The sequence below is a fragment of the Eublepharis macularius genome, chromosome 5, assembly GCF_028583425.1.
Source record: "Eublepharis macularius isolate TG4126 chromosome 5, MPM_Emac_v1.0, whole genome shotgun sequence".
Lineage (NCBI taxonomy): Eukaryota > Metazoa > Chordata > Lepidosauria > Squamata > Eublepharidae > Eublepharis > Eublepharis macularius.
In genome coordinates, this window is record NC_072794.1 from 160,647,350 (window position 1) to 160,662,261 (window position 14,912).

Sequence of the window (14,912 nt, forward strand, 5' to 3'; positions counted from 1 at the left end):
ATGAGTCGCCTTGGGCTTCTTTGCAGGAGCAAAAGGCAATTTAATAATAACAACAACAACAACATCCGATTTATATACCGCCCTTCAGGACAACTGAATGCCCACTCAGAGCGGTTTACAAAGTATGCCATTATTATCCCCACAACAAACACCCTGTGAGGTGGGTGGGGCTGAGAGAGCTCTGGAAGAACTGTGACTGACCCAAGGTCCCCCAGCTGGCTTCAAGTGGAGGAGTGGAGAATCAAACCCGGCTCTCCAGATTAGAGTCCCGCGCTCTTAACCACTACACTATGTAGTCTGTAAGTAGTCTTATAAATAAGTACAGCGTGAGCAGCCGCCACTGCTTGAATTCTTAGAATCTTTTCTCATATGCACCCTTTTTCACAGGGGATGATTACGGGAAGTGAGTCTATGTATACTTAACATCAGGGCCGGCGCCACCATTGAGGTGGTGTGGCGGCCGGCGTGGGCGCTGGAGGGGCTGCCAGGGGTGGAGGCGTGTGCCACGGAGCTGGTGTGCCTGCCCCGCAGCTGCTTCAAGCTGGCCAGCCCTGCGCTGCTGCCGCCGCTGCCACACGCCCTGGCCCAGCGCAGCAGCCGCGGGGCAGGCACGGCAGGTGGCCAGGGTGGAGTGCGGGCAGCCTCTGTGCCCCGGCGCAGCCACCCACCAGCCAATGGGCCCGACTTTGCCGCATGTCGTCATAAATTTATCATGCAGTCCGGGGCGCGTGCGCACACATGGGGCTGGCTGTGGGCGCCAGAAACCCTGGCGTTGGCGGTGCTTAACATCATAGATTATGTCTTACAAAACACAGGTTTAATATGTGATTGGACACAGATTGTACCAGTTTCCTAGCTGAAAGCCCTGATCAATAGGTTCTCCATTACCAAACCCCTTAGAATTCCTCTAAAATCTTATTTTTAAAAATGAAGAAACATAGAATTATATTACAGTTGTCAATCTGTCTTCTTTAGTACTCAAATCAGGTGCCACTTTTAATATGTGTGGGTCATAATTCCCTTAATAAGAGATGCAATGGGAATGAAAAGATATTATTACCTTCAAGAAAGGCACAAGGTAGGGTTGAGGTGAAGAATTAAGTTCCCGGTACAGCCTGCTGGTGAAATCTTCAGCTTCAAGTTTGCCGTCCTATAATAAAATTTCAAATTTTTCAGAAAGTAAAGTAGGGCTACTAAGGCCTCATATACTGCGAGAAACACTGTTCTTACTATGAGATTTCACTGGATAAAGACTACGTTTTATTTACAGCTTTTTAAAAATTCCAAAATGATTAAACATAGTAGCCAAATACAAACATGAGGATGACCCTTCTGATCATGATTCCAGTTTACTTGCATTTAAAATCCATTAATCGGCTGCAGGGCTAGAACTCCAACAAGGAGCCACAAAAGACAAGGCCGCGCTCTCAAGTGGGGCTACCTACCATTGTTTGATGGTGGCAGCACGTGCAACCGGATCTCTGCCAAAGATGCTAATTGCTGGACAGGCTCATACAAAAATAGTTTACACCCCCTCGTCAGTGAGGTTTTGACTGCCCAGTATTTCAAGTTTGTTTCCAAAAGGGTTCGACCGTAAGTGATGGTCAAAGTCCTCTGCAATGCTATATTTTACCTCTTTTATTATTTGACAGAGAACTAAATTGCTTCCAGAAAGCGGGTGGTGGGGATTCCAGTATTTTTTGTTTTTAAAATGTACACTTTTTAATATTTAAGGACTTAGCCCTGTTAGCATGCATGCATTTGACAAAGAGAGCTGTGGTTCTCGAAAGCTTATGCTACAATGAAGTTGGTTAGTCTTACAAGGTGCTGACTCTAATATTTTAAAGTTGCAGTCCTCAAAACACTTTCTTGGAAATAAGCCCTGTAGAAGAAAATTAGACTTACTTGTAAGTAGTCCTGATCAGGATTGCTCTCCAAGCACACAACTTCCTTAAAATGGCTTAATTTGGTTGTTCAACATTTTTGAAAACCTGACATTTGTTTCCGCAGACTTGTTTTATTTAGCAGACATAGGGCAATGATTGTGGCTCAGCCCTCCTACAGCCTTCCTTTCCAGCTCACCTGCCTTCCTAAAAATAGACTTTTTGAGCTCTATCTAAAGCCGCAGTGTCATTGCTTCCCTTCATTCAACAAATGAAGTACACACAATATCTGTTACGCCCACTACTTATCAAATTCCTGCATTCATGGAATTGTATTTGAAGCCACATTTCACAACAATTTTTCACTGTGTGCCTTACCAGCAGGTTCTGGACTAGTTCTTTCACATTAGCGGCAGTCTCTGTCGACTGCTTTCCAGAAGAGGCCAGTTTTATTAGTGTAGAGAGAAAATTCTTGCATTTCTTCACATTTTCCATAGTTTCCTGTTGGAAGGGGAAAGAAGAGTGAAGCAGGGGTGGAGGGTTAACACTGAAATTTTAGCTTGGTATTCTAGATCCCAGATCAAACAGGTGCCTAATTCAAATAATTCACTGCGGTTCAAATACATATGGATCATGCCTATGTATATCTTCTGTGCAAACATAGAAAAGGCATGGGCCACAAGAACCTTACTTTAAATATTTTAAGAAACTATACTACTTCTAGGTCTTATGGATTCAAAGGCAGGCTTCAAGCTGTGTGGCCAATGCCTGTTGAATCCCAGAAGCCAAATGGGTGATATAATGAGCTTTTCAAGGAAAAATAAGCATTAAAAAATATGCAAAGCATAATCTACACAGAACGTATGTTAGGTTTTTGCAACCTGTCTTTCTTAGCACAGAATCTGGGTTCCTTCCGTTCAGAACAGCTTTATTTTGTTTGTCCTTACAGCCAACTACACGTAGCCTGATACGCCGATCAGTGGCACAGCCATTCCCATAAACATTTAAAAGATTTACAGCACAGCTGGCCCACTTGGGAAGTTTCGAACTTGTTAAGGTATGTCATAGAGAGGAACACTGTGCCACAGCAGTGATCGGCGTGCCCCGTGCTGATCATTTACTTGCTGGCAACTAATTGATTCTCCAGATCCTGAGGAACTGCACGATTTGTCTTCTAACACGCAGCAAAGCAGATTCCCCACTCTTTGGGATCCTTACTGTGGCCACAGTTGAAGCCGCCGTGGCTGCTTGCACCGTCCTCTGAGCCGTTCCAGTCTGCACAGCAGCCGCTGTCCCCAACGCCGACGTCTGCGCTGTACTACCCAGAACAATCTGAGGCTGCAAGAAGCACAAACATTAGGGAGTCAGAGAGCTGAAAAACAATGGAGGATTCCTCATCATCGTATTATTCTTCCCAATGCTGTTAAAACCCGTCTCCTTGAGAGATGCCAGCTCAACCATCCATCCAAAGGCAATTTAAAGGAGTGACCACCAGGTGGCACAAAGCACTATGCATTCAAAAGGGGGGGAATGCAAGTTGATTGAAGGAAGAACTTACTTCGCTTAAAAGGAAGATCAGGTAGAAGGAAAACTACTATGCATGGACTCATGCTTCAGAAGACCAAACTAGTGCTATAGTCTATCCATTTTTTAAAACTGTATCCTTCTTTCTCTAAGGAACTCACAGAAACTTACATACTACCCCCCTGCATATCTGTGCAAACACCTTGGAAGTTAGGTTAGGCTCAGAGAGTATGACTGGCCCAAGCTCACACGTGAGGAACTTGACCAAACAGTCCAACAGTCTAGCTGCTACATCATCCCAGTCCAGCCATGTAAATCCGCTTCACTTCTTCACCCCAAATTTTATAGGGGTGTTGTACACATAACAGGCACAAAGAAATGAATCCCACCCTCCCCTCAAAAAAACCCTTTTTGCTTCTTTGCCACATCAGAAGCACAACAAAGAGTCTGTACAATAATTGGTGCACATACAAACGCACTGAACGCCACAATGTGTTTTGCGCTGTTAAAAGCCCTTATTTCGGGGGTAAACTCAATTCAAACAACTTATTCAATGAAACAGCCATCACAAGAGAGCCTCTTCACTGACTCCTACTGTCTGAGGGCTATCAAAGATCTAAAGTAGCTGGACAATTCACAGAACCGGCTGCAACATCAATTCAGAGACGTAAAGCACCTTTCCCAACTCTGTATTTCCACAGCTCCTGGTGGAAAGTTCTTTTTAAAAAACGTTTGAATATGACCCTTTGAATTAAGCTGTGTTTTCTCCTAAAGAGGAGTTTGTTAAGGTTCAAAATAGGTTATTGTGACACAGTTCTAATGATATCTATTAATGGACACTCGTTATTCTTCCTTTGTGCAAGTAATCTAGAAAGAAACCTTCTTGTTGAAAGGGGGGGGGGGTCAGAAGGGTGTACTGCCAGTAAACTGGTTTATTTGGCATAAGCATTGTAACTAACAACACTATGATGCACTTTATGATTATTGGAGCATCAAGGTATTAAATACACAAGAGGATGGGGAAGGAGGTCTACCAGAGTTATTTTCAGGCTCCCTACCTTCTGGGGCCTGGATTTGTCTACTGAGCCATCCTAGTGCATTCTGGAGGATTTCTGCACGTGGCTTAAGGTGGACTCTCTATTTGCACGGGATGCCAGCCAGAGGTGGCCAATGCTCGTGTAACCTGAGAAAGCACCTTGAAGCAGCTGTTTGCAGGAGAAGATCAGCTAAAGCAGACAAGCTGTCTTTCTGGAAAGCTTATCTTGATCGTCTCAGGAAGGAGACCTGGGAACACTGATGGGAAAGTCACTGCTCCAATCCATAAACAGAAGCTATTTTAACAAACTTGTAACGCATGGCTAGGTGGAGCTTACTCCAGGCTACAGGTTACTCCAATGAAACCGATGAAAGCAATGAACTTAGAATGGAGTAACTCTAACACAGGATAGAAGAAGAGTCCAGTGGAACCTTAGAGACTCACAAAATTTATTCCAGCATAAGCTTCTGCAAATCAGAGCTCACTTCATCATTAGATGCATGAAGCAGTCATAGGCCAGCGCATTTATATTAAAGGCTGTGAATAACAGAAGGGGGAGGCTGTAACAAAGGGAGGCCAATTTAAATCTAGACCCAATCAAAAGAGTAATCAATCACACAAAAGAGTAATCAATCTAGATGGGAGTGTGGACCACTCCCATCTAGAGTTGCCAGGCCAAGCCCGAGAACCGGTGGGAGAGTTGGGGGCAGGGGCATCAGAGGCAGCATCACGAGCATGATGACATCACTTCTGGAGAAAACCTCGTAGGAACAGCAATAGCTCTAGGAATCACCAGAAGCTCTATGTTTTTTTGAGCTTCCTGTGATTCCTAGAGCTACCACCACTGCTTCCGGGTTTTCCCAGGAAGTGACATCATCATGCTTCAGACACCAGTGAAGGTTTTTTTTGTTGAATTTCTCAAGTGGTGGTGGGCAATGGAGCTCCTGGAAGCCCTGCTCCCATCTGTTGAAGGAGAACCAAAGTGGATTTCACCCATATCTCTAACAGATTTGGCTGGATCTTATTAGAAATTAAGCCCAGTTTAAAACATCTCCCTCCACCATCAATCTACACCCTTCTGTAGTTTGCAGCCTTTTACTATAAATGTATTGGCCTAATGGATGTATTAGTTGTATTAGCTCCATGCAACTAATGAAGTGAGCTCTGACTCGTGAAAGCTTATGCTGGAATAAATTCTGTTAGCGTCTATGGTGCCATCAGATTCCAGTTTTTATTTTGCAGCTGCAGGCTAATACAGCTGCCCACCTACACAGGACTGCATTGTAAATCAGGCACCCCATGAATGGGGCCAACAAACTTGACAGCTTTGCAACTTTATACAGCATTCTCCCTAAAAGAATCATTGCACTAACACCACCACTCAGCTGACTGCCCGCTTCAGAATTAAAAGGCACATGTGATGCCCAGTTTGACAAAACTCACCTGAACTACAGGCGGCCGCTGTAGCGTCGTCGTGGGTTGCACTGTTGTCTGCGCCTGTGAAACTTGCTTGATTATAGTGGTCGGGGCCACCTGCCGTGCAATGATAGGTGTTCCAGGAGCCTGCCAAAGAATCCCAGGACAGTCACAGAGAAGAAGCTCCATAGATTTCAAAACAGAAACAGCCCAGCTTAACCTACCATCCAAATAAAGTTGCTGGCACAACTGATGGGCGGGGTGTCTTTTCACAAAACTTTGCTTAAATTTAACTGTAACTTGTCAGATTTTCTTTACCTTTAAAGCAAGCCCATGCTTTATAATGTACTCTGCCCTTTCAAATAAACAATACACTGAGCAATGCTATCACTAGTGGGGGGCATCTATATTTAAGAGGTACTAAAGGATTTTGTGGGGATGGCAGCAGGTGACTGTTCTGTCTTTATGCCACAGATGGGTTGGGAAGCCAGGAGGGTCTAAATAAGTAGGTAGGCAAGGGAATGAGATGGCAGCAAATATGGAGGGTGAGCTGGAGGCGGAGAGACAAACTGCAGGCCCCGGTTCTCCCCAACACCTAGAAATTTCATTGTGTGACTTAGTATTTTCAGCAGAAATTTTGTTGTAGTGGGTCTCGACAACCCTCCGTAAAAGCACAAAGCTTATTTATAATTTCACTTCGGAATGTTTTATTGTGCGACTTTTTTATTGCTTATTTATTAACTTTATACCATTCAATGGTGGTGGATTAATTTCTATACCAGCTCCCATGTTCAATTAAATGGAGCTTTTTAAAGCAATAATGGAATTAACAGAAACTGGGGAGAAGTCAGGTTAGGGTTAGCAGTTAGCTTTTTGTTGTGGTATTTACAACCAGGTTTATATCATATATAGTTATGTAGTACAACACTTTTGTCATAGCTTTAATAAAGTTATGAGAAACTGTGAAGAGGTTAGATTTTGTGGTAACAATAATTAGAGAATACGGTCGTTGAAATACAAAACCCTGAAGGCTAAAAAATGAGACTAACTCCTAAATTAGGGGGCTGGCTTCTAGAGCTTCAAGGCTTATGTTATGTAATTGGAGAAATGACTACATTTGCAAATCGGTTATAGTTGTGAAAATATCAGAATCTTATAAAATTGATATGTCAAATCTCTGAGACTCTGTCAAGAGCCCTGAAATAAAAGCTGTCTTTCTGCTGGAAAAAATGTTCTTCCCAGATCCCAAACTTTGATACCATCAACACTCAAGTATCATTATTCAATTAAATGCATGCAGTTACAGTGCACCTTCTTTGGCTCCAAGAAGATACACCTAATACTGCCTAATAGTAAATCGTCAAACTCTAATCATTATAACACTAAATCACCATATAAATTTCTTATGAAAACAGTTAACATGATAAAAATTATTAAAGCCAAGACTTTAAAACATGACAGTTTAAACTCCCAGCCATCCACATCTCAACTCCTGCCCATCCACCTGCCCTTAAAATATGGTTAAACAGCCCAACATTGGCAACAGCTTTAAATATTGCAGCCAAAATAGATGGTGCAAATTCCAGAATCGGAATCAGTTAACTAACCAAGGGATGAATGCTGTCTGGGCAGGGATTCCAGATTTTAAAGGAGGAAAGGGGGAGATGGAACAGACAGCCCTAAACTTATCCACAGTTCTGCAGAACATAGCAGAGTCACTGAAAATCTCCATGGTGGCCAATATGCCTCAAAGCAGTCAATATAGCACTTAATGCAGAATCCAGCAGTTGAGGACCAATGAAAACATGCATAACTGTCACCCAATGGTTTGTTTTTCTAAAATGAACACCACCCTTGGGAGCCTGTAATAGGTAGGGGATGCTTAACCCTTTCCCTACTGGTAGATTTCCTTTCAAAATTGTACTCCCTGGCTACTGTTTTTTACTTGCAGAGGAGAAGGTACAGTATCCCATTCTCTGTGGATTAAAAAATACTTTGGGGAGGGAAGATTCTGAATCGAAAGTAGTCAGAGAGGAAAGGGTTGATTTTGTTTCCTTTTCTCCTCCACTATGGCTCCTTCAATTGTCACCCCATACTAAAGGACAAGTCACAATGGCCCTTGTGCATTTTTCACGTTTCTTTAGAATTCTTCTGAGAGTGAAACAAACACAAATTTGACATCCACCTAACCATTCAAAAGTGGGTCCTAAGACTCACGTAGAAGTCTGCAATATCCACGAGCTTTAATTTCAAAAGAAGAAAAAAAATAAAGAAAACAGGAAGAAAGGACAGAAAAGCAAAAATTTTGCTTCCCCGATTCCGTGTCAAAATATGAAGAGACATTAGAAGTATTTGTCATAAACAGAGATCACAATGGGAATTCCAGTGGCTAGAAGTTAAGGTGGCGTCATAACAAAGTTATCAGTAAATTCCCCATAAACACTGAAGTGCATGCTTCCCCCCCCCACACACACACTTTTCACACCTTTCACAATCCCTGACAAAATGAAAATTCAAATGCAACTTTCAATACCCTGCAAATACAGTCACGTATGCATACTAAGCAAATCTCTGCACACTTGCACCACTGAGACTCTGTGGCTGTGGGATTTCAGAACACCTTCAGCATAGGGACTGAAGCGCTAGAGCCAGAAGAAGCGCATGCATACGGCTAGCATGAACAGTTGCTGCTCTCAGCTCAAGCCATGTAAGCACTTGCTTTCAGGAATAAAAGCTTCCTCTCTGCACCAGGCAGGGCTGCTCCAAGGGAGCCATCTGGCCCCTACAGGAGAACAAGGGCAATGGCGAGGGGAAGTCAGCATGGCATGGGGACACATTTGGCAAGCGCACACAATATAAAGGGAGGGGGGCATTCCTAAAAGGCATCAGCCCCCGGAAGCGGCCAGCTTGCACACTTTCAAATTAAGAAAATGGAAGGTTTTATTTTACTTACATTTCTCAGTGAACTGACCTGCACAGTCGAGATCTGGACCGAAGAAGCACTGGTAGGCGTGGCAGGGCGAGGAGTCATGGTAGTTTGAGGCTGGGACTGCGCATGCGCCTGCATTTGTGCCAAAGTATGTTGAGGGATCATCAGTAACTGGCCGTTCTCGCTACGCACGAGGACCATGCCTAAGGGGAGAAAGAGGAGAAAGCGCTCGTCAGGACGGTCCTGGGAAATATGATGCTACTCCAGACTGGAAGTAATGAAACGGAGCCAAGAAAAATCTAAACATATACAAAGGGGCAGAGGGATTCCAATTTGACTTGCTAGGAGAATTATGGGCTCTAGAATATTTATTCTGTACAAGAGAAGTTGTGGCTTAGTGGCACAACATATGGTTTGCATTTCAAAGAACCCAGGTCCAGTCTTTCAACTTCCAGTTAAGAGAAAGCAAGGCCAGGAGTAAATGAAATGCCACTGCCAGTTACAGTAGACAGTACTAAGCCAGGCGGCCCAACGGTCCACTCCATGTACAGCTTCGTATGTTCAAAAGAGTCAAGCGGCTTGGTTCAGAGCAAGAAAGGGAAAGTGCCACTACCTCTTTGTGTTCTGCAGCCGAGTGATGTTTATTTAAAGCGTACAGCCTGCTAGATCCTGAAGGCTCAAGGCAGGTTAAAAAAAGTGTAACGGGAGCATGCAATAACCCATTCGAACAGGAAAAGGTACAGTCAAATCCACATAGGCAAAAATATAGTGAAACCAACCAAGTACACTTCCTAGCAGCTGAGAAGATTTCTTCAACAAGCCTACTGCTGCAGCAGTCTAGCCCTAGTCATCTAGCTTTTCCACTGGCCTTTCGTTTTATCTTGCTACAGTCAGCTAGCATAGCCACCTCTCTAGAATTATTCCACTGGCTGACATAACAGAAATTTCAGCTGGAGAATCCAGTAGGACCTCCTCTTCTTCACCGCCATTCTCTCTTCTGAGCAAATTATACTATGTACATCATGTAACATTTCGATAAACTTTCTCTGCTCTATAATAATGACGCTTGCGGGGCTGGGAGGGGAAGTAGCGGATGCAGCAGAAGTTTGAGGCAAGGGTCCAGCGACCCTGCTTGATGACAGGAAGACATCCATTGCAAGGGGAAAACCAAGAGGAAGAAGGGCTTACGTAGGCCACTTACAATGCAAGAGTTGGACCCACCCTTCCCTAAGACAGAAATTCAGCCCTGCTGGATCGAACCAACAGTCTGTCCACCCCATTTCCAACAGTAGCCTAACAAATGCCTTGGAAGGTCTGCAAGCCACAGAGACCAAATCTTTCCTCTGTACCCCACCCCCAGCAACTGGGATTCAGATAACACAGCCACAAAACGTGGAGCTTCCATTTGGTGATAAACACCCGTTGACACATCCTCCATGAATCTGCCTAATCCCTCTTTAAAGCCATCTCAACAAGCAGCTGTCGTTCTGCCTTCAGCGGTGAGTTCCACAAATTAATTACGTGTTGCGCAACAAAGTCCTTTCTCTGCCCGCAATCTAGCCTATCAAGTCTCACTGGGTGCTGCAGAATTCTAATATTTTGGGAAAGGAAGAAACATTCTCTCCATTCAATGCCTCCACACGATATATAACTTTATAAATCTCTATTACATCCTCCTCTTAATCTTGTTTTCCTGGACTAAAAAAAAAAAAACCTCTTCAGCTTTTCCTTGGAGGAAAGGTAAGCCAATCCCTTGGATCATTTTGGTTGTCTTGTTCTGCACTTGATCCAGCTCTACATTATGGTATTCTTCCGGGATGAGGCAATCCAAACTGTACAAGGCATTCCAAAGGCAACCACTGTATGAATCTATACAAGCATAAACACAGTGCAGAAAGGAAGAAGGGGACTGGAAGGGTTACAACTTCCCGCCCGTAAGCACCCACCTGCATGTGAATACCCAACACTACAAACACTGTTAATAAAAATGTCTTCCTTTTTATTTAATGTATAGTTGAATTCTTGTACGAAGCATAAGCATACCTGAGGACAATCCCATTTTATCCTTCCAACAGCCTTTTCAGAGAGGCGAGGTTGATGAATGCCTCGAAAGTCACGCAGGAAGCTCATGAGATTTGGACCCAGACCTTCCTAGTCCAACGGTAATACTTTGTTCAATCCACTATAAAGGCTATCCTACCACCACAGAGTTAATTATTCTGAATAAGCATCCGGCTTTCATCATGCTATTCGCTTTCGAATGTAACAGCAGAAGAGGGGGGGAAACCCTGCTATTAAACAAGTTATCTATTAGATTTAAATCTTAAAAGCCAGCAACCAATTAACCATAGATTTCATCAGATATGGTAGCACAAATAGTCTAACTTCTAAATTAATTTCCCATAACAAATTTAGTTGCAAAAGTGGTTATAAAAACCATAACCGGCCTCCAGTGCATCTGCAGCAGACGGCGCTGCACTGAACGGCATCCCAGAAGAAAAATAAAATTGAGGCAAATAAGGCAGACGTTCCCTGCTCGACACACATATCTACACTCCGAACCCAATGTAAAAGCTGCAGTGGGAAGAAGGTTTGAAAAACAAAACTCACAATGCCTAGCCCAAACTGTTTATGGGCAGAGAGCTAGGACACAACAAAGCTAACAGGCACATTTAAGAATTCATTCACTGCCATACAGAGGGCTAATTCATCACTTTGTCACTGCAGCAACATCAAGGGATGTGGCATATGTGTGAATAGACCTCAGACTGCAGATGCAGCTGGCAGCACATCCACACAAGTGGGCACAGATATCCGATACAGTCTTTGATCTAAGGACCTCAGCTGACCCTTTTAAAAGCATCGCCATCTTCTCCATGTTACTTAACAGCTACGTCAGGTTTAATCTTCAACATGACCAGCTGAAAGATCTCCAGTACCAAACAGAGGATTTGGAAGGGGGGGGGGGGAATTGCTGGAAAGCGGCAGTCAGGCCAGTGTGACTGCCCTGGGTTAAACAGACCACAGGGTTAATTCAGTATAAGGCAACTTGCAACTTCTTATAGTGTTATACTATCTTTCTCTTCTACTCTGAGCAAGGGAGTGAATGTAGGAACAGCATAGACAGGACTGGCCTGAGGCAGAATCTATAAACGACGACAAAAATGCGTAAGACTAAGTGAAGGCAGAAACAAACATTTCCCTTATCTCTAGCCACTGAAGACCATCTCAGAGTGAAGCAGTCTTCCACTGTCTTTAAACAGAGCCAGACTCGGGAGAAGAAAGCACGTTTCCAAGGGGAAGAAGTTCTGTGGTCTGAGAGCTACCACTGTGAATGAGGCCTTGTATGTTCTTGATAGTCTGGTGGTTTATAAATGACACTTCCAGGAGATCGTCTCCAAAAGAGGGACACAGAAGAGGTACGCTGGGCACAGAGATGGATACAAAAGTGATTAAAAGGTAACGGTGGTCCCCTACGCAAGCACCGAGTCATTACTGGCCCATGGGGGACGTTGCATCACGACGTTTTCTTGGCAGGCTTTTTGTTATGGGGTGGTTTGCCATTGCCTTCCCCAGTCATCTACACTTTACCCCCCAGAAACTGGGTACTCAAAAGTGATTATGTGGGGGAAAGAGCGCCAAAAAAATGAAGGGACTGGGTTTTCCCACTTTCATTTTTACCTACACACTGGCTGATTCCGCACACGTTGGATAATGCACTTTCAATGCACTTTATCAATCGCTTGAGGTGGATTTTTTGTTCCGCACACAAAAAAATCCATTCCAAATGATCTATAAAGAGGATCGGAAATGCATTATCCGACGTGTGCGGAATCAGCCACTGCCTGATATCTACCCTCCTTTTTGTTCGCCTGTGGCTCTGAGTGTGAACACTCCTCAGGGATGCAGATGTTTGGCACCAGTATTCCAATATATTTATGAAAAAGCCAAACTGAGAAGTGAAAGAACACGCCAACAGAACTGTGGTGCATAAGGATGGGGAGTAAGCTTTTTGTAACACTACGACACAAGAGTTAAGGCGGCCGATTTATCATTCCCAGATAGGCATCTGTTTCACTATCTGCAATCTCTGCAACCTGTCAAACAGTGGAATGTATCTTGTTCTATGGAACGTACGTCCCTAAGAAGAGTAGGAAGAAGTATATTCCTTGAGCGCTTTCCTAACATGGAAAGATATTCCCTGAATCGATTTACGTAGTTAACCCTCTCCTTCCCAACTCCCATTCCATATACACGTAATGGGAATTGAAAATGTGGTGAATCTGTTTGCCAACACGCTCTGCAAAACGTATCTCATAAAACGTTCAAGTTCGAAAGACAGCCACTCTTGATCTGCTTTCTAAAACAGGCAAAGCGAGTGATGCTTTTTCACATTTTTAACCATCTGGAATGAGGGCTTCCAAGTCAGGAAAGTAATGTAGGAAGACTATGTAGGTGTGCATATTGGACAATGCGTGGAAGTTACCTACAAAGCCCTGAACAGCCCCTGTCCCGCACATTTGCAGGATCGCCTCTCCCACTCTGCTCTACCATGGCAGCTTTGTTCATCTGAGCAAAGCCTTCTGAGGGTGCCACCCTACAAAGGAAAAAAGACTGGCAGCTGCCCATCCATGTGCATTATCTGTTGTGGCTCCCTCCTTGAGGAATGACGTGCCTGAAGAGGCCAGGAAGGCTCCCATACCTCTACCCTTCCACAGAATGTGTAAAACAGAAATGTTCAGGAGGGCATTTTTATAAAGGGGTCAGAACTGTGGTATAATGAAATAGTCCAAGAGGGTGCTTTTATAGGAGAATAAGGTCGTAACCTATTGCAATATTTATTGTGTGTATTGTCTTGCTTGTACTGCACTATAATGTACATTTATGATCCACTCTCATGCCATGGACACTTTTCCGTTTGCATTGTTTAATAATTTCTATAATCCTAATCCTACTGCGACAAGACTAAGGCTATCGTACTTTGGTCACATCATGAGAAGACAAGATTCTCTGGAAAAGTCAATAATGCTAGGAAAAGTGGAAAGCAGTTGGAACAAAGAAAGACCTAAAACAAGAGGGCTTGATTCAATAAAAGATGCCACGTCCTCCAGTTTGCAGGATCTGAGCAAGTCTGTTAATGATAGGACATTTTGGAGGCCTTTCATTCATAAGGTCGCCATTGGTGGGAGGTGACTTGACGGCACATAACACACACACACAATCTTATTGCATTGTTTCTGGATGTCTTGTGTGGTCTGATTGAATTGTTTTGTATATGTTGTGATCTGCTACGAATCTCAGTGAGAAAGGTGGGCTATAAATGAAGTAGATGTGTGGAAAAACTGGGACTGGGTTTAGAATTCAGCATGGTGAATGTTTTCTCAACAAATGGCTGTGAAGTCAGCGTTGAAAGTATGTAGGCAATACCTGATGAAATTCCAGAGGCCAGAACAACAACAACTGCACTTATATACTGCTCTTCTAGACAGATTAGTGCCTCACTCAGAGTGGTGAAGAAGTTAGTGTTGTTATTATCTCCACAATGCAGCTGAGGCTGAGAGGAGTGGCTTACCCACGGCCACCTACTGAGCTCATGGCAGGAGTGGGATTCAAACCAGTAGAGTGCTGATTCGCAGCCGAACCATTAAACTACTGCTACAAGAACCAAGCCACTTTTTCCATTGGCCTCCTCCAACACACAAGAGAGAAGAGTGCAATGATTAGTATTGGACTAAGATCAGAGAACTGGGTTCAAATCCAATGAGCTTCATGGACAACTGGGTATGTTCTTAGGCCAGACACAATCTTTCAGCCTGATCTTTCTCACAACACACAGAACTATGAAGGAAAGGTGGGATAAAATGCAATAAATGAATATTTTTCCTATATAGCTGTAAATTAACATATATCCATTACATGAATCAGATTTTCTTGATGCAGAATTCCAACTCTGTCACGCATGTGACTTGCTTTGGGGACAGCACAATTGCTGCCTACCTGCTTCGAGATTCTTGTGGTTCCCAAATCATTTAGTTATGTGACTTTTCCATTTTCAGCAAGGACAGAAATGTGGCTAAAGTGTTCCTCTCAAGCCCTGGAAATAATTTAGCCGATGACTTTCTCT

General features: G+C 43.6%; 1 protein-coding gene across 3 annotated transcripts in view; it reads right to left on the reverse strand.

The window, feature by feature from the left end:
• Nucleotides 1-14,912, reverse strand: part of TAF4 (TATA-box binding protein associated factor 4) — a 94,434-nt gene that overhangs the window by 21,715 nt on the left and 57,807 nt on the right. For 2 of the 3 annotated variants that reach the window (XR_008597134.1, XM_054982023.1), the window contains exons 3-7: nt 8,813-8,991; nt 5,887-6,006; nt 3,102-3,221; nt 2,262-2,384; nt 1,061-1,150 (exon numbers count right to left, since the gene is read on the reverse strand). Coding sequence is in view for 2 of the 3 variants with exons in the window: in XM_054982023.1 (XP_054837998.1) it covers nt 1,061-1,150; nt 2,262-2,384; nt 3,102-3,221; nt 5,887-6,006; nt 8,813-8,991 (632 nt within the window). In the remaining variant the exon portion in view is untranslated. The remainder of the gene's footprint in view (nt 1-1,060; nt 1,151-2,261; nt 2,385-3,101; nt 3,222-5,886; nt 6,007-8,812; nt 8,992-14,912) is intronic. The other variant, XM_054982024.1, reaches the window with a different exon arrangement.